The sequence below is a fragment of the Manis pentadactyla genome, chromosome 13 (genome assembly GCF_030020395.1).
Source record: "Manis pentadactyla isolate mManPen7 chromosome 13, mManPen7.hap1, whole genome shotgun sequence".
Taxonomy (NCBI): domain Eukaryota; kingdom Metazoa; phylum Chordata; class Mammalia; order Pholidota; family Manidae; genus Manis; species Manis pentadactyla.
This window is the reverse complement of record NC_080031.1, coordinates 99,984,824-100,004,448: the sequence shown is the minus strand read 5'-3', so window position 1 is coordinate 100,004,448 and position 19,625 is coordinate 99,984,824. Positions and strand designations below refer to the sequence as shown.

Below are 19,625 nucleotides of genomic sequence, written 5' to 3'. Positions count from 1 at the left end.
ATTACTATAGCTTTGTGGTAAAGTTTTGAAATCAGGTTGTGTGAATCATCCAGCTTTGTTCTTCTTCAGAAGAAGAAGTATCTAAAAGAGGCAAGTCTTGGGTATTCAAATCTGTTGGGATTTTGACAGAGATTTCATTTAATCTGTATATTGCTTTGAAAAGTATTGTCATCTTAACAATATTAAGTCCTCCAATGCATGAAACCAGAATTTCTTTCTAATTATTAGGTCTTTAGTTTTTTAGCAATGTTCTGTAGTTTTGAGTATAAAAGTTTTTCATCTTAGTTAAAGTCTTTCCTCCTTGGTTACATTTATTTCTAAGTATTCTATTATTTTTTATGCTTTTTTAAATGGAATTGTTTTCCTAATTTCCTTTTTGGCTTGTTGCTAGTGTATAGAATACAACTGATTTTTGAGTGTTGATTTTGTACCTGCAAATTTGCTGAATTTCTTAGTTCTAACAGTTTTTCATAGATTCTTTAGAGTTTTCAACGTCTTAGATCATGATCTGTGTGAATAGAGATAGTTTTCCTTTTTTCCTCTCCAATATGGATACCTTTTATTTCTTTTTCTTGCCTGATCACTCTAGGTAGAACTTCCAGTATCATGTTGAATACAAGTGGCAAGAGCAGGTATTGGTCCTATCTTGGAGGAGCAACTTGCAGTTTTCACCACTGAGTATGATGTTATTAGCTGCAGGGTCTTAATATATGACCTTTATTATATTAAGGAAGTTCTATTCCTGGTTTATTGAGTGTTTTTATCATGAATGGATGTTGGATTTTGTCCAGTGCTTTTTCTGTATCAACTGACATGTATCATGTATTTTCCCCTTTATTCTATCAATGTAATATTTTAATTGGATTTATTTCCATGTGTTGAACCACCCTTATATTCGTGGCATAAGCACCACGTGATTATGTTGTATAATCCTTTTAAAATGCTGTTGGATTTTGTTTGCTAGTATTTTGTTGACGATTTTTGCAAGTGTACTGATGAGGGATATTGGTCTGTAGTTTTCTTGTAGTGTCTCTGTCTTACATTCATATCGGGTAGTTCATGGCCTCAGAATGAATTACAAAGTGCTTCCTTTTATTTTTGTGAAGTTTAAGTATCGGCACACTGCTACCCTTCTTAACAGGTACTTTGCTGACTAGTAGGCCCTAGGCTGTGTGGCATTGTGATACCTATTTGGAGCTCCGGCCTTGAGTCTGGGCCCAGTCAACTTTTCCATACTTTTTCGTGTTGACATCTCCATCTTGACCGCCTGTCTAGGGAGCCAGTCATACTAATAATGCAGACTGGAAGATGCCCTCGCCAACAGGGTTAAGTTGATAAGTTGGACTTTAAGACTGCAGCTTTTCCCTGTGCTTTCTCTGTCCTTGGGATGATGGATGGGTGGTCCGTTCTTGGGCTGGCTGAACAAGAACAAGGCCTCTGAGCCATCTAGGGCCCAGATCAAGTCAGTGGACAAGGGAGTGGGTTCTGTGTTGAAAATAATATTTAAGTGTTTTCTCATGTATCTAACATTTCAGGAAGAAAGACTTCATTGAGCATAGCTTTCCATAATTCTAATTTCATAAGTGATCATAGAGGTGGCCACACACACTTTTTTTAAAGTAGTAATTCTACTGAAAATATTTTGTGAACCTGTTTTCATGTATTAACTACAATCTATATTTTCACTCATTTTAATTGTTGATTTTATTCAATCAACAGGTATATTTTCAGTGCTAGGCACAGTGCTGTGCAATGAGGATACAGAAATGGTGAGGTTGGACAGTTGTCCCTTCCCTGTGGAGCTCCCAGTCAGGTGGGTTCTACTTGTCATAGGCCTGTATGAAATGGAATGTCACTGGCCACCTGCTACAGCCTTGGAGGGACGAGGAGGTGGGGTAGTCCCTCGCTTTGGCTTCTGTCACTGACTTCTGAGAAGCAAGTGAGGCATCGGCAGGATGGTGGCAGCTCTTCTTGCAGCTGGGCTCCCAGTGAAGCCCAGGATGGGGAGCCCTGGGACCATGGCAGAGTTGGCTCTGAAGCGGGCTGCCGCAGCAGGGACAACTGCTGTTTCCTAGGCAATACTCTGCTTAATATTTTTAGTGTGTGGTTGCAGCAGAACTAAATGTGGTTTCTGATCCCAAATTGGTAATGAATGTAGACATATTTAGAGTCAGAAACAATGCATTTAAAATCCTTTGCTCCTTAATTGTCCTGCCAAGTGCTGAGTGTAGATTTCTTTGTTTCTTGGCTACCTACCCAGCCTCCCACCATCTTTCAAAGAAGGCGCCTGCATTCTCTCTGGGGTTTAGGTGGGTTTGTGAAAGCCATGAGTTATGTCTCCCTGAGCTGTACTGAGAGGCATCTGATATTTGTGTTTCTGCCCACGTATGTAAATGTGTACACTTCAAAATTCATCCTCCTTTCAAGTTTTTAAGGAACTGGGATTATAAATAGTGTTGGACTCTCAGGCATGTTAAAAATAAAATATGATGTTTCCATTGGTGACTTACCTGGAAGACACAGACTGTGCCAGTGTGGTAGTAGCGAGTTCTGAGCCTGATAACCCATCCTCATGCTGCCACCCACTAAGTGTTTTATAAGTAAATGCTGTTTTCTTAGGGCTCCTCAATTAGTTTAAGAAGTACCCTAATTGTTGCCCATCTCATCATTTCAAAGCTGTGATTTGTGTCTCAAGTTGCCTAGAATAGTGTCCATTTTCTCATGGCATATTCCTTACAAGGAATATTCCTTTTAATAATTATACTTTCTAAGGCTCAGATGTAGAAAGCCATGTCATCCACAGATTGTGAACAGGACATGAAACACCTGAGGGCAGTGATGGTATATTTGTGTGCATCATTCCACAGTATGGTGCCCCATGTGCTCTGAGACCAGTGCTTAAATATCTTTGTTAGGTCCCTGTTTGTCGAGTGTGAAAGCTGCTTATAGTCCAAAGTGCCAGAGTGGCTGACACAGAATAAGGGCTGGTGTGCTGACTGCTTTACTGATGGTCTGTTTGGAGCTATGGACTGGAAGTTATGCCCACCCCCCATCACAATCTCACTAAGGCCCTGACCTCTGGAAGCTTGGAGATAGCAGGTGGAAGGGAGAAGAACTCGGATCCTCCTTTGCCCCAGACTGTGTTTGTGAGTGTGTGAAAGTCCCTGGTATTTCTTGGAAGGAGGCTGTTAGAGAGCCCATCATGCCTATTGTCAGGAGATCCAGTTATTTTAAAAGAAAGGGAAGGAAGAGGTGCTGGGCCCATTCTCTGGGTGTCAGCTGACCTTGTCTAGGGTGGTCCTAGCAGTCTAGGTGTGCTGAATTTGCCTCGCCTGCTCCTGCCCTCCCTATTCCTCCTTGATGTACTGGAGTTTGGAGACAGGCCTCAGTCACCAGGAAGCTGGACTCTGTAGTGGCTGTTCTCAGTCAGTTCTTCAGTGGGCACTTTTGGAATGCTAGATGGAGTGCTTCAAAGTGTCTATGAAATGCCTCTGCAGCCATCTAGAGTGTAGTCCTAGTGTGTGGACAGACATATTGCTTAGGGAGGCCAGGTTCCAAGAAGAGGTTTGGTTGTCAGAGCAGAAGACAATTCTATATGGGGATGAAAGTCTCACTGCTTGTTTATCCTGTGCTTCGCTCAGAATTTTCTCTACAATAGTGAGAGCTATAAGCTCCTTGAGCCATGTGCTATATGCACTATAGCATATAGGCACTGTGCTGTATGCTTCATACCCTCTCACTTAATACTGACAACTATACTACAAAGTAGTTACTGTCAAGTCCCTTTTCAGATGAAGAGTTGAAACTTGGAGAGTTAGCAGCTAGCCCAAAGTCTCACAACTACTTGGGGAGAACTAGGTCAAAAAACCCAGAGCCCATGTTCTTTTCATTACACTGGAACTGAGATAGAGCTGGGGTAGATTGGAGCATCTGGTACCCTTGCTCCAGCCATCAGACACAGGCTGGTAAGGTAGGGTCAGGGAGCAAGTACAAAGCAGTAGGTCTGTTTGCCTGCAGGGAGCTTGTAATCTAGGGAGTGAAGTGCACTAACCAGGTCTGGGGTATTTCTCTAATTCACCTGGCCACTTGCTAGTGTGCTTAGGCAGGCCCCATTCACCTTTCTGGGCTCCTTTTTCTTCATCTGCCATCTATAAATAATCCTGTTGGAAATGAGCTTGGATATCACCTTGGCCAACTTATATCCAATATAGTTCTCCCCTCCCCTTTGCTTATTTCTTGCAGACAGTTGTGTGTATATGAGGGGAGGGCTTGGTGTTGGGCTCTGTGAGGGGGAGCAAAGATGATTTTTCTTTTTGCACAGCTGGGAAACCTGAATGATGGGGGAGGTTAAGAGGTCAAGCCACACAGGGTGCCAGTGACCTGGTTGCAGTCTGAGTCAAGGCTGTTCTTCCTCTTTAATGTCTGTGCTTCTGCCACAGGCTGGGCCAAGTGCATTTAGTATTCAAAGTGTGTGTGCATGCACGTATGCATGCGTGTTATGTGTACGATGTGGAGTTGGATGTGGTAGAGATGGGTCTCTCCACAAGAGGGCCCCAGTAAGCTCATTTAAAAATTTCTTTCCTGACACAAAATGTATGCCTTTTTATTCACACTGTTGCAGAACAAATGAAATGAATCCCATTTCTGTGGCCGATTTCATAGACCACTGGAAAGGCAGCATGGTATATGGAAAGAGCACAGGTTCTGGGGACAAACTGGCTTTGAATCCTGACTGCCTCTCTCTGGCTGCATGAACTTGGGCAAGTTACTTAACCTCTCTGAATTTCAGTCCCCTCTTGGGCAAAATGAGCAACATATTAGAACTCTGTCAGAGGATTGTTGTGAAGAATAAATGAGTTTAGAACTTTGCTTGAAACGTGGAAAGTGCTCCGTAAATGATGATTATAATCCTTGACAGAATTTGTTTTCCTGTGGGCTGCCAGATAGTGCATTTTAATACTGGGGGACCGAGTGTCACTGGGATATTTCTCTTCGTCCCTCACTCCAAGTACTATAATCATGATTATTCCAGCCCCACAAAGTGTAAGGCTGCTGAGCAGTCCGAGGCATGGCTGCGAGCTCAGAGGAGGTAGAATTGTGCCTGAGGGGAGTTTGTTTATGGAGTGGGCCTCCCTCCCTTCCTCCCTTTGCTGGCGTGATTGTGCTTGACACCACCCAAGGATATGTGTGTTGTGGGGGTGGCTCTACACCATCATAGGAACCTGTTGTATGGCTTCAGAGAATTCCTCTTTAGGACCACTAGAGTCAGTTTTTCTCTGTTATCATTAAGACTCTAGAGAAAATGTTGAAAAAATTGGGTTTAGAGAAATGGCCCCAGATCTCCATACTTTAGGACCCACTCAACCTTTCAAAGTGTTCTACCCTCGCACCACTGTTTCTTCATGTGTGCCTTTTTATGAGGGAGCCCTCGGGGGTTCCTCAAAAAACCCAGTGGATTTTCTCCTCCTTATTCTGACTGACTTCTTGATGTCATTGCCCACAGCTCGGTTTTCCCAGGACCCTCTGCTCTTGGGCCCGTGCAGTTCTCACTGTCCTTGCTCCTCGTCTGGCTCCCTTGCTTGCTCCTCTTTCTTCTCCTAACCTCTGGCTGTGACTTGAAGACTGTTCTTGGCCCTTTGTTCCTTTCTAGCTAAGGAAAGTGACTTTCTCCCTCAGACGGACTCTTTCTTATTGTTTTGGCTATCACCTCTGTGCGGATGGAACCGGAGTTCTTGCCCTGCCCTAGCCTCTCTGTGTCTTTGTCTTCAACAAGCATGAAGCTGTTGGAGCCTTCCTGGACCCACTGACAGGCTCCCAGCCTAAAGGCATTGAACTCCAGTTATTCCATATGTAGCTATCGAGTGCCTGCTCTTTCTTGATGAAAAATGAATCTTAAGCTCCCTTCCAGCATTCCGATTTATTGAAGGGTGTGGCTGACTAGGATAGGTCTAGAGAGGGCCATGCTGGGGTCCCTTTTATTCAGTCACTCTGCTTATCACTTGATTTCTTTTAGATGGAGCTACTGTCTTCTCTCTCTGAGATTGCAGGGTTTTGCTAATGTGCTTAGCTACCTTCTTAAAGATCTGTTCTCTTCCCTGCTGGGGTACGGATGGGATTGGTTGCCTCCCCTACCTTTTGGAGCACAGTACTGCAAAGGGGTAATAAATTCCCCCTTCCTATTTCATCTCATCCCGTGTTGCCCTTCAGGGCTCCAGTCCCAGCTGGGCCTGTGGAGCTAGGACCTTCTTGGTTCCATGTGTTCTCTGCTGGGGCCAGAACTTGTCCCTGTATTGTCACCGGAAGGGCCTCTCTTGGGGTTTCCCTTGTTGGCTGCATGAGTGGATTTTGGCTTTGTAGTTCTTTGGTCAGGCGGAGGGTTAGGTCTGTTGTGAACCTTCTACCCTCTAATCTCCTTCCTTCCTGGGTGCCTTGGGTTTGTTGAGAGCAGTCCCCATTTGTTTGGGCCGAGGCATGATTTCAATAGGGGCAGATACTGTCTCCATTACACAAATGGTCAGCGGCTAAGGATGTTCCAGGTCCAGCCTCCCAGCCAATTAGGGGCTGGACTGGGATTAGAAGTCACATTTCTTTTGTTGTTCAAAGGCTCATTTAACTGCTGTCTGCCTCCCGGCTTTTTTAGTTTATGTCTTAGGGGGAAAAAGCTTGTTTGCCTGACTACTCCAAACTTATTTCTCTTGTCCTTCAAATTATTCCTTAAAAACCCATTTATTTTCTTAAGCCTTTACACATTGTTTTCCCTTGTCAGGGCTGTCCTTTCAGTGTCCTCTTTGCATAGTTTCTTCAGCTTCATATTTGCTCAAATCAGGCAGTGAGCTTCTGTCAGTGTAGAGGTGAGTGTGTGTGCAGCCCATAAATAGTAATCAATGTGTGTCTGTGGGAAGAGTTCATCCTCTAACCTTCAGTCTGTAAAGCCGAAGATTGTTTTACAGCTGTTCCTGCAGCTGGCGGTTCTGTATGGAATGGCCTGGCTCTCTGGACACTAGCACGCTGGGATAAGCACTGAGTGGACTGGATCTGCCTTGGGGCTCAGCAGAGGACTAGCTTGGGTCTGTGCATTTTCAGTGTGGGGTTCCTCCTCTAACATCTGTTTCCTTCACCTCCTGGGAGTAGATACACACCAGAGGTTTTGGTTCCTAAAGTTTGAGGTGGTCCTAAAGTGAGAGGGTGTATGGCTCCCATGGGTGGCAGGAGCTCTGGAGAGTGGTTGCAGGTGCCTGGCCTTCACTGACTGCCCGTGGGTCCAGGGGCAAGTCAGCACCCCCACGGTAATGATGTTGTTACGACTGCTGTACCAAGCACTTGACATGCACTGTTTTGTTTAATCCTCCCTAACACACTTTGCAGTAGGAGCTTCTATTCCCATTTCACAGATGAGAAGACTGAGACCTAGTGAGGTTATGCTCAAGATCACATAGGTAGGAATTGGCAGAGCCAAGAATTGGCTTTAGGTCAGTCTGACTCAATCCAATGTTTTTATCTCTTTGCTTCAGTTTCTTCCTTATAAGATGGGAATACAAATTCTTGCCTTTTTACTTTTTCCACATGATTTGGGGAAACCAACACATGTACCTACACTGTAGGTTAAGGATGTGAGCATTTTATAAGATGGGGTTCCATGTGTTCCCAGGCAGGCTGCAGAGGTGGCTCTGCCTGCCCAGGACAACTGTGACCTTTTCCTGTTCTCCCTGTGCTCTGGCCTTAGATCGGAGAGCAGCCACTGTCTGCAGTGCCTGCCAGTCATGTCAGAGGCTTCCAAGATCCAGCAGTCCCATTCTTCCTTCCTCTGTTGGCTTCCTGCCATCTCCATCCCATTCTTTTATTTTCCTGCCTTAAGAGAAGACAAAAGTACAGGAGGATGGCTTGTTTACAAAGGGCCAAATCATTTCCCCCAGTCCTGTCTGAATCGAGTGGAAGACATGAGGCGCTAAGGTAGGCGAGGGCTAGTGAATCCAAGGACCTCCTCCCACCTGTGCCCCAAGCATTTGTTCTGGGCTCATTAAGCTGGCAATACCGATTGCTCAGAGCATCCGACCTCTATTTGAGCAGAGGTACAGCCTATAAATGGCCAATTTTGATAGAAAAATTAGCATCTCAAGTCATTATCTCTTCTGTCCTGAAGCCCAAGGATACATACTGAGTTAGTTCCTGGTAGAACATTGAAGTACGTTCCCCTTTCCCAGACTGAGAGATGGTGTTTTAGTAAACGTGTAGGTCTGCCCTCCAGGAGAGTCAAGGGTGATGGGAAGGCTTGTTCTGCAGGGTGTGCAGGGGCATGTGGTCAGGTTCCCCTGAGTTAGTGGGTGGCATGTGTTTGGGAAAGGGTACTAACCTCAGGCCAAGTGTGCCAAACTGCCTCAGTGGGACGCTGTGTCACGGGCTTTACTTACACAGGTTTTCCTTTGCTGCTGCTGTGGCCTCGGTCCCTGCTTGTGATGGTAGTTCATCCTGGTGGCATGGCTGGGTGCCACTCCCCCCTCTCCCAGTTTCAGCACAGAGCCCAGGGAAAACTATGCCTCCTTGCTCTCTACCTGCCACCTCTTGAATAAAGACCAGGTGGCATGGCTGCAGGCCAGGCCTTAAGGGGACAGAGGACAGCACTACCCATGCCTGGGTGCTGCAGGATTTGCACTTGCTTTCTGGGTGCCCCTGCAAAGCCTGGGAAACTGTCTCACACCAGTTGTTTTTCTCCCAGCCTCACTTCTCTTTGGGCTGTCCCCAGACATCCCTCCCCTCCCCCATGTTCTCTCTCTCCTGTTTCATGGAAAAATATATGGAGGCAATAAATAGGTCAGGTGTGTGGTCCACATGGAATTATTGAGGGGGGATGAAGGATCCACTTGCTAATCAATCTCTCATCCTTAGTATTGGCAGGAAATGCTTCTGAGGGTGCTAGTGTGTGTGCAGGAGGTGGAGGTGGCCAGGATGCTTGCGGGAGCTGCCGTTTCTTCCCCTCACTCCCTGCTCCCTTCCCGCTCCAGGTTGCAGGGAAGCTGCTGTTTGTTCACCACCTGTCCCCAACCTCCTCTTCCTCAGTCTCTTCGGGGCCTCCTGCCCTTCTTCATTTTCTTTTACCTCTTCCTCTCATCTTTTCCCCAGCATCAGTGACATCAGTGCCTGTGTGGCTGTAAGGAGGGAGCTGTGTGTGTGTGTGTGTGTGTGTGTGTGCGTGTGTGTGTGTGTGTGCGCGTGCACATACACATGAACACTACTCTCATGTAGGGAAGGGAGATCTGTGACTTTGGGGGTAGGCTTTATTCTCTCTTTTTGCATGTTGTCTTCATGATGCTGTGAGTACCCTGGTTACATTTCTTAGTCCTCTTTGCCCCGCAGCCAAGGCTGCAGGTATCAGAAAGATCTGTGGTATTAGAGGAAGCTCCAGGGTGTGGCCTCTTGGGGCCCATCTCCCTGGGCCTTTCCAGCCTTCTCACTCCTGATATGGCAGCCCCTGCCCCTTGTTTCTCCTCATCACCTGGTCCCTTACCCCCGTCACACCCAGGCATGGCCAGGCACCTGTCCAGAACCTAGTGCTGTGCTGTGCACTCACTCCTTGTCTTTCAGTGTGATTGGTGCCCCAGGGAGCCAGGCTGCTGGGGGAAGCTCAGTCATTCCATTTTGCCAACAGAAAAAGAGGGGAGAAGCTAGCAGAAAGCAAAGACTTCTGCTGCTGGGTGAGTGTAGCAGCTATTTTTAACGCCTAAGCCTTTGCTTTTCCATTTGGCTGTGCTTTTTTAGTGCAGTGCTGGTCCAGCAGGGCTGTTTTCCTTCATGGCTCCTGATGTCCTTAGGGAAAGAAAGTTTCTGTCTGCCCCTGAGAACATGAGGCTGAGCAAGGGGTAATACCTTCTGAGAGGGGGTTCAGGCAGGGCTTTGGGTTCCATTGCTATCATGTCACAGGACCTATTTCCTGAGGTAGAAAATGGGATGTGGCAGGAATAGGAAAGAGAAAAGCTAAACACCATAGTCTCCAGAGATGTTCCCCATGATTCAGTTAAGCCTCTTTTGAGTAAACTGCCTAATGAGGTGTACTGGGGCTGAGTGATCAAACTATTTATAGGAGTCTGGGATAGCCCTGACACACGAATGAATTTTTCTAGAACTTTCTTTTTGCTTGTTTTGTTTTCTGCCTTTCTTTCCTACATCATTTGTCAATTTGTATTAAGTTCTCAACTTTTGTTGTAGTTGACTGACCAATTTTCACTGCTCCAAACAGAAACTCTGTATCCATTAAGGAATGGCCCCCGACAACCTGTAACTACTTGTGTCTCTGAATTGGCCTATTCTAGATATTTCATTTAGGTAGAATCATACAATATCTGTCCTTTTGTGTCTAGCTTATTTCACTTGTGATGTTTTCAAGGTTCATTCATGTTGAAGCATGTACCAGAATTTCATTCTTTTTATGGCTGAATTATATTCCATTGTATGTATTACCACATTTAAAAAAATCCATTCATCTGTTGATGGATACTTGGGTTGTTTCCACCTTTTGGTTATTATGAATAATGCGGCTATGAACATTCACATGGAAGCCTCTGTTTGAGTCACTTTTTTTGAGATCTTATGGGTGGAATATACACCTAGGAGTGGAATTGTTGGATCATATGGTAAATCTAAGTTTAGTTTTTTGAGGAACTGCCAAACTTTGTCCCTCAGCAGCTGCACCATTTTACCTTCCCACCAGCAGTGTACAGGGTTCCAGTTTCTTAGCATTCCCATTAACATTTGTTAATTCCATTTTGTTTTTTTTTCTTTTTAATTATAGCCATCGTAGTGGATATAAAGTGGTATTTCACTGTGGCTTTGATTTACATTTCCTTGATGATTAATGATGGTGCGAATCTTTTCATGTCCCTTTGGCATTTGTGTATTTTCTTTGGAGAAATGTCTGTTCAAGTCCTTTGCCCATTTTTTATTTGGATTGGTTGTCTTTTGTTGTTGAGTTGTAGGAGTTGTTTATATATTCTGGATGTTAAGTACTTATCAGGTAGATATAGATAGAATATATTCTATCTTCAATTCTATTTCCTATGTCTAACCTTATGCCAGTGCCACACTGTTTTGATTACTGTAGCTTTATAGTAAGTTTTAAAATCAGGAAATGTGAGTCCTCCAACTTTGTTCTTTTTCAAGACTTTTTTGTCTGTCCTGGGTCCTTTGAAATTCCCTGTGTATTTTAGGATGGGTTTCTCCATTTCTATAAAAAACACCACTGAGATTTTGATAGGGGTTGTGTTGAACCTGCGTATCACTTTGGGTAGTATTATTATCTTAACGGTGTTAAGTCTAACCCATGAACATGGGATATCTTTTCATCCTTGTGGATTTTAATTTTAACAGCTCCTAGGGCCCTGCATTTTGGTTTATCTGGCTGTTTGAAAAGTGATGTGAGAGGCTTTATAGCTTGGGACTATTAAACTTTGCTCATTTATGGGATCTGATGGCATCAGTCTTCAGGTACAACATGTGGGTATGGTTTAGAAGCAAATGGTTGTAAAGGTTTATGCAGATTTGGGCACATGTCTATTCTCACACAAATCAGTTGGTTAGTTTCCTTCTCTCATTACCACATCACCATAGCCGGTACCCTGCACAACCTGATAAGCTGATAATGAGGTAGGAAGTGACCAGGGCTGTTACAGCTCGTGCAAGAGTATTGGTTGGCTGTCCACTTCTGGCCAAGGCATATCTCCCCTTTGGTGGCTGGACTCCTTATGGGAGATGGAGGCTTACTTCAGGGTGACCTACCCCTGTGGTAGAAGGCCTATGATACCCCCTTGCAGGAATGTCTGACATCTGTTGAACAAGTGAATCATGGGAAACATGATCCTGGGGAACCACCAGCTTCCTGTTGACCTTTTGTTTTCTGTTTTTATGCTCCTCAGGCCTCTATAGACATCCCAGGCCCTGCTGCTATCTAGGATGGCTCCGTTGGGCATGCTGCTTGTGCTGCTGATGGCCTCCTGCTTCACCTTCTGCCTCAGTCATCAGAACCTGGTAAGTATCTTATCACAAAGAGAGGGATTTCTGTTCCAAGAAAGCTTCCATGCAGTCAGGGCTGCCGTAGGCGTTGGGTGAGCTTTTGTTTTTCTTATTGGAACATGGCCAGCATTGGGTCATGGTGTATGTGTACTTCCACTGCCCCCTTCATCCCTGAGTCCTCTGGCCTCTGTTTAATGTGGATGGCATATTTTCCCTTTGGGGAAAAAAGTTGATGTGGTGGTGATGGTGGTGGTATTAGTAAGCTTACCATGTAATAAGGAAACCCAATGGAGTAGACAATTATGATTCTCATTTTGAAAAGGAGGAAACTAAGGCTCAGACATATTAAATAACTTAGCTAAAATCCTATAGCCAGTTTGTGGCAACGCTGGGAGGTCAGGATTCTCCCCAAGAGCTGGGTGCCTGTGTGGTGAGCACCAAGTGATATCTGCTGTTTCCTCTACTCCCCTCTTCCTTGTGCTTTCTTAGTCTGCCTGTATCTCTGTGTCCTCTTTCCCTCTGTCCTTCTTGTTTTTCCCAGACCTCTTTTCATTAACCTAGACCTCAATGCTGAGGATTTCTGTCATTGCTGCAGGCAGGAGCAGAATGCGTGGGAAGGCCCTGAGCTTGGCCTGACTGCAGCACGCTAGGTTCCTGGCCGCATTTTCCTGCCTTCCCCAGCAACAGCCTGCCTGCGACCAGCTCCCCGTGCCCTCTCTTTCCCCTCTTGAGAAGCCTTGACTGTCAGCTCTCTGACAATTTCAGCCTCCCCTGCCCATCTTCCCCAACCCCAGGGGCTCCCACTAAATGTTGGATTAAGTGCTGGAAGCTTTGGAGCTGGAGGGCTTTGAGGTGCAAATTACAATTGTGATGAATTTAATAACAATTCAGCTCAGCTGAGGTTCACCTCTGGCTCATGGCAGGCTTCCACCTTTTCTCTGAAGTCATTTGTTTTCTCTCTGCCTTTCTCACCACTTTGTGGAATAGGAGAGAAAGTACAGTTAGGAGTCACGAATCCTTTTGAGCTTTTAATGTTCTCTGACTAAGATCTTGTTGGTGTCAGTTTTTTGTCCTCTTCTTCAAGGACAGTGGGAATGAGAGCCCATTGGCCCCAGAGGTGGGACTGGCCCCAGCATGAGGTTGGGGCTATCTCTGGCATTGCTTGGCCCAGAAAAGCACTCAAGTGTCTTGAGGGATTGGGGAGTTGTTCCCCACCACCTCCCAACCCTCCTGCTCATGAGGATCCGGTGCTCCCCATTGCGAGCGTTAGCAGATGCACAATTAACAAAAGCGTGCTGATGAATTTACTTAAGGACCGTGTGTTAGTAAGTCCCTTTTGGATAATAGTCCAACCAAATAGATGAGCTTTCAGAGCCATAATTATTCTGGCCCATTTATATTAGCTCTATTGAGTCTAGTCTCAGAAAAATGTTAATACTGACTGTCATCAACAGAAGCTGCTTTTATCCTCATGTCTGTTCCTAAGCTGTATCCATTTGTCATTCTCCTTCATCATGTGCTAAGCACAAGGAGTTGAAGCATCTTTTTTCTCATACCATAAAACTTGCTGCCCTGATGGCATTTAAAATCCAAATTATGTAGCCATCTACCTTCACAACAGTGAAAATGGGTCGGGGGAGGGGTGTTATGATCCTGTCTTTAGAGCCTGGAGTCCAGGCAACTATTCGTGGTGGCCTGGAATTGTCTTCCCCTGGAGTATTTGTGCATGTTAATGGTCACCCAGGAAAGGCTGGCTCTGTGTCTCAGGGTGTGATCTGGAGCCAGCCTCCCTTCCTGGCTCCTGTTGCGGCACCTACCTGGGATGCCACATCTTAGGAGCAGGGTGGATGCTGAAGGGATGTGGTTGTGTCGTATACTGGCCCTCAAAAAAGTGGTGAGCAGTGAGGAAGGCAGCGGAACCCGGTGGAAGGAGCACAGACCCTTGGTGAATTCCCTTTTGCCACCTACTTTGGCAGTTTGGCCATTTCTGTGCTTTGTTTTCTCATTTTAAAAACAGTTGGTATCTCCCTCTTAAGATTTTAGTGTAGATTAAATGTGATTATATACAGAGAGAGCACATAGCATTGGGACTGACACAATGTGGTCAATGGATGGTCAATAAATGTCAGCCGTTATTTTTAGTTAGGGGGTGGATGCTTCTATCTTTTAATTTAGGGCTCTGTTAGGTAGGCTCCTGTCCCAGAATGTTGCCCTGGCGCTGTCTCTGTCATAGCATCTGTCAACCTACTGTTAGAAATTCATTCATTCTCTGGATCTTGAAGGCTTTGGTCTTTAGAATCTTTTATTCAGATGCAAGCGCAAGAAAGTAAGACATGGTAAGCTGTTGTCAGCTAACACCTTAGTTGGGATTTCTTGCCAGTCAGTTGAGAAGAAATTGGTGCTTGAGTGATGGTGTGGAGAAGAGAGTGTTGAGAATTCAGCTCAGAAAGGAGCCCTGAGAGGCAGGCTGCAATAGCCCAGAGCATGGGATTTACTTCAGCGTTGACCAAGGGCTGGCGGCTTCTTTGCCTCTCCGTCTTTCTCTCTTGTTGAGGACACTGTTGCGGCGGAGAGGCTCTCCTTGCTTGTCCTTTCTCTGGGACTGGTTTCTCACCCGGTCCATGAATGCCTTCCCTTGGAAGGGGGGATGAGCTGGCAGATGTGCTAAGGTGATCCCATCACCCCTGCTTCATTCCCTCAGCATTCAGAGCACCATTTAGGACATATGACTAAGAACAGAAACACAGAAGTGAGTTGAAATCCATACGTGGGCTTTGGAGCCACGCAGGCCTGGACTTAAGTCTCTGCTCTGCTTTTTTCAGCAGTACGAGTTTGCACAGGCCCTGTATCCATCCTCATCTATGAAACGGGAATAAAAGTATTTGCTTCCTAGATGAAATTTGGCTAATTTTGAGAGGCATAGAAGTCACTTTAGCCCAGTGCCAGGCATATGGTGAACGTTAATAAAAAGTAGCTGCTGTTACCATTACAACATCACCCTTGTGGTGCTGCTTTTCCTCAAAATATTTCCTGGAATTCCCCTTTTGAACTGACTGTCTAGCTTGTGGTATGTTCATTTGCCTGAACCTCCCTCAGTACTTGCCAGATGTGATTTGGGCACATAGTCCACAGTCACTCAGAGCCAGATTTGGTGACACAGGCTGAGCTCATCAAACAGGGGAACACCAATTTTGTATCACCCCCACTAAAAACTGAGGTGTACTGTAAAATAACAGCAGATTGCGTGTCTGTGTATATGTGTGTATGTGTATCTTAAACCCTGTTCAGAGGTGATACAAAGAGGAAGCTCAAAAACATTTGAGCAGTGATGGGATTATTACAAAAGTGTTTAACTTTCCTAAGGCTTGAAGCATGTGGCTCAGTGGTTCATCTCCTCCTCCTAATTCCTCTTGAACCTACTCTGTTAACCTTGTTAAAGAAATCCAAAAAGGGGCTTCCCCAACCCCTAGTCATCAGAATGAACACTAGCCCTGCCTAGGATTTGAATGACTTCCTGCCATATTCTCATCATCACCATCCCCCTGACCTCTTTCTGCTTCTCTTGATGGGAATTTGGTTGCTTGCTTATAGCCACAACTCCCAAGAATTACCTGGCTGATAGATATACTAATGCAGTTTAAATCTTACAACTGTTTAGTGTGGCCTTCTTAGTGTTCTAAAAGTAAGAAAATTTCACATAAACATCTGGTTTCTGTCTTCTTGGTAGCAGTGGTAGAGCGGTTGAGTAGAAGCTGTGTTCCTCAGTCAAGGCAGGAGGGCTCTGTTTGTACAGCCCCACCACACTGCTGTTGTTTTACTCCTGGCCGCCTCATTCATTTACATCCACCCCTGCCTGGCCCCTGGAGGTATTTGCCTCATCCTAGTTGAGGTCAATTCTATTAACATTCTTCTGGCCCCACAGGCTGGTGTGTGGTGCTTCTGGTAGAGGCCGACTAGTGTGGCTGGGCCCTGGAGTACATAGGCTCTGGGTACTTACTTAGTGGACACAGTGGACCTTGCTCTGGAACGTAGGGCTAGTGCCTGACTTTAGCAGACTCAGCCACTTGGGTTTTGCCTCCAAGCATCCAAAAGACCTACCTGCCTGTGGGAGGGAGGTGTTCTTTCTTTCCTTTGTTCTGCGAGTACAGACTAAACGCGTTCTGAGCATGGAAAACAGTGGTGAAAGAGACTGATGCAGACCCTGCCCTCGGGAAACTCAGCTGTTGGAAATTCGTCCATGCCGTCAGAATACAGGGTGCCTCTCCCCTCCTGTGCTAGTATGGGTTCCTCCTTGCCCTCCCAAATGTAATTTCCCAGAGCTCTGAAACCCTCCGGTTCCAATTTCCTGAGGCATTACTGCTTTTATGCAAGAGCAGGTTTAAAAATGGGACAGGAAGGATGGGAGGCTGGGAAGGAACAAAATGAATAATACTTTGTACTTATCTTGCATCTCCATCTCCTGAGCTCAAAGTGCTCTGCAGACACTGTGTCATTAATCCTTCCTGCTCTCCATGGGATAAAGGAATACAGGCTTTAGGAAGAGGTGTCCAACCTGGGCTTCTTCCTCAGCCCGGTCAGACTCCCAGCTTCCCACTTGCACCCCTTTCTCCATAGATTGGAGAGTCCCCAGAGGTCATTTATGCCCCATAGGCACCCTGGGGGAACTCCCAGGCCCTTACTGCACCCTGCCGGGCTACTTCAAAATCAGGCCTCAGCTGACAGCTTTTGTACATCTGGATGCCCATTTGAGGCCTTATTGTTCTGTTCATACATGCTTTTTCTTTTATAAATACATTGTTTTAAATTGTAAGAGTAGCAAGTTTGAGTTTTTAAGCATCAAACAGTACAGCGATATATCAAGTAAAAGGCTCTTACTGTCTTCTTTTGCCAGCCCCTCTTCTCCGTGTATTCTCTCATGATAGTGTGGAACTCTGTAGACTTTTTCTTTATGTATATACAAAAGTGCTGTCTGCACACATCATGTGCTGTGTTCCTTTGACCATAGAACCTCACTCACATTGGTTCTGAGACTAACTTTGTGAAAAGTCCAAACATAGCTGGGGAGGGGAGGAGGGGCATGGAGGAGAAGAGTGCACCTTCCCAGGTCATTTTCTTTCTGCTTGCCTAGTGCCTGGCTGTGGTGGGTCATGCCCTGTTTTCTTTCCTCTGAAGGAGTTTGCGCTGACCAACCCAGAGAAGAGCAGCAGCAAAGAAACAGAGAGAAAGCAAACCACAGCAGAGGAGGAGCTGGACCCCGCGGTCCTGGAGGTCTTTCACCCGACCCATGAGTGGCAGGCCCTTCAGCCAGGTACCAAGCCCAGCCCTGCCCCCATGAAACACACTCTGAATCTGAATTCAGACTGCTTATGTCCTTTGTCCCCACAAGGCTGCTTGGAAGGAGTAGTTACTCTCCAGACTGCTGGAGGGGAATGGTGTGGTCCATCAGAGTGGTGGCTGCTGCTGCAGGGCTCAGGGACCTTCATTCTCCAGCAGAACACAGGTCGTGCCGTCTGAGTGCCCTGGAAAGCAGGCAGGTGGTAGGTGGCCGAACTTCCTGAGCAAGTGATTGAAAACTTTCTTTCCTTGCACTTCTGAAGCACAGGAGAGGCAGTGACATGTGCCTTGCTCTGCAAATGCTATTTTGGGCTCTGCTGCTCGGCTCAGTGCTGCTGAAATATTGTTCACGGGAGAATGCTGAGCACCGGTGTGGGGCAGGAGTGGTCTGTTACTAAAGGAACCTGCGCCGAGAAACGGGATGGTCCTGGCCTGGTTTTTAAATGGAGCGACCTCAGAAGGAACAATTTTTTTTACTCTTTTATGAGCCTGGGCCCAGGGCTTAAAATAATAATGTAAGTAGCCAGCAATTGTGTAGTATTTACCATATTTAGGTACTGTTAAAGTGCTTCTTGTGCATTATCTTGTTCAATCTTCACAATAGTAACTATTATTATCTTTATTTTCCTATGAAAACACTGAAGCTCAGAGAAGTTAGGTAACTTGACCTATGTCATTCAGCTAATTTGTCCTATGTCATTGACTCCAGAACCTGGACCACCTTCCTCCTAGAGCCCTACTGTAGTAATACTTGGGTGTGTTCTCAGGAGTAGGCTGTTTGTATTCTTTAAACAGCAAGGTGGTAAGGTGGATGGCAAGCCCTGGCAGTTGCCACAGTGTAGTTTAATCGGCTCCTTGACGCTATTCATCACCATGTCCTCAACTGGCCCCATTACTGCTATGCTGGCAGGGGCAGTGTTTGCTGTGCCAGCCAACTTTCTGGTGGTGGTATCAGTCCTGCTGGGCCTGCATACAGGTAGTTGCTGCCACAGAAGAGTAGTGAAGCACCAAGGAGGCTAAGCGGAAGCTAACGGCATTGGATAGAGTGAGGTTTTGGGAACAGAGGCACTGGGTTTCATAGATCCAACTTCGGGCAGCCCTTCCCCAGCCTCCATGAGAACTGAGCTCCTGGCCTTTGAAGACCAAACCTAGAGGGGCTCGCAGGGATGGGGAGTGGAAGAGATGTGGGCTGTATCCACTGGTTTTATGTGGTTAAAAGTGCTTGTGGCACTTCTAACCAGGCAGGTGCCTGATGTAGATGGAGGCCAGTGTCCTGTTGCTCTCACTCCTACCCTCTCTTCCTGTGGCACCCTTCAAGGCCCTGCTCCACACTGCAGAATAAGCCTGGAGGTTCTGACCTGGGGCCCTTGCCCAGCTCTTTGGGCAGTGGAGCTGTTATTGGTGGCCAGAGCCTGCGAGGGCTCTGAGTGCCCCCTGGAGAATTAGAGTGGAGCACTGATTTTTCCATCTAACTTGATGCCCTAGTGACAGTACCTTCTGCCTTTTAGTTTCTCAAGAGCCTCTTGTAAATTCTGTCCCACTTGATAATATGGGTGAATGTTGAAATCACAATGTTGTTCATGTGAAACCTTCATAAGATTGTATATCAATGATACTTTAATAAAAATAAATAAATAAATAAATTCTTCTGTGCCCAATTCCCTCTAAGCTGCTGCAAAGGCTGTCATGTTGCAGCAGAGCACAGACGCTCAGGCCCCATAGCTCAGGGGCAGAGCAGCTCGAGCTCTGACCTGGGTGTGTTTCAACTACACTCCTCCCCAAAGCAGGACTGGTGAGAGGAGGTCAAGTGAGAGGCTGGTTCTGGCCTCAGTGTCTGATGTGAAGTGACGCAGAGTCTAGCACTAGGGATTCAGACTAGTGGAGGCAGACAAGACTGTCTTAGACCCCTGTTCAGGAGTGAGGTGTTCTGCGTGTATATTGAGAAGGTTTTGAATGTATGTCTGTTGGTAGGAAATTGACTTCTTAGTGGTCTATGTAGATAGCTGGCACTTGCCTTCAATCAGTATAATAATATTTAATTCACCATTTTCTGAATGCTGCCTCGGAGGTCTCCAACATAGCCACCTAAAGGTTAAAAGGAATGTAGCCAGTCTTGGGAACTTGTTTGGTGGGTAGATAAATGGGAGAAAGTATAATTTAGTGGTTAAGAGGACAGACTTTAGATCCAGCCAGTTCTGGGTTCAAATCCTAGCTTTGACTTAGGGAATCTTGGGCAAGTCACTGAATCCTTCTGTCCTTCAGTCTCCCCATTGGTGATGTCGAGGAGATGT

At 46.0% G+C, this 19,625-nt stretch overlaps 1 protein-coding gene across 5 annotated transcripts in view; it reads left to right on the top strand.

Annotated features, from left to right (window-relative positions):
* SIL1 (SIL1 nucleotide exchange factor) overlaps positions 1–19,625 on the top strand; it is a 201,361-nt gene that overhangs the window by 31,664 nt on the left and 150,072 nt on the right. For 2 of the 5 annotated variants that reach the window (XM_036897085.2, XM_057490940.1), the window contains exons 2-3: positions 11,914–12,015; positions 17,173–17,308. In XM_036897085.2, coding sequence (XP_036752980.2) covers positions 11,941–12,015; positions 17,173–17,308 — 211 coding nt within the window. In that variant the 5' untranslated portion in view covers positions 11,914–11,940. Of the gene's footprint in view, positions 1–1,719; positions 1,814–11,903; positions 12,016–17,172; positions 17,309–19,625 lie in introns of all 5 variants that reach the window. The other 3 variants (XM_057490942.1, XM_057490941.1, XM_057490943.1) reach the window with 3 other exon arrangements.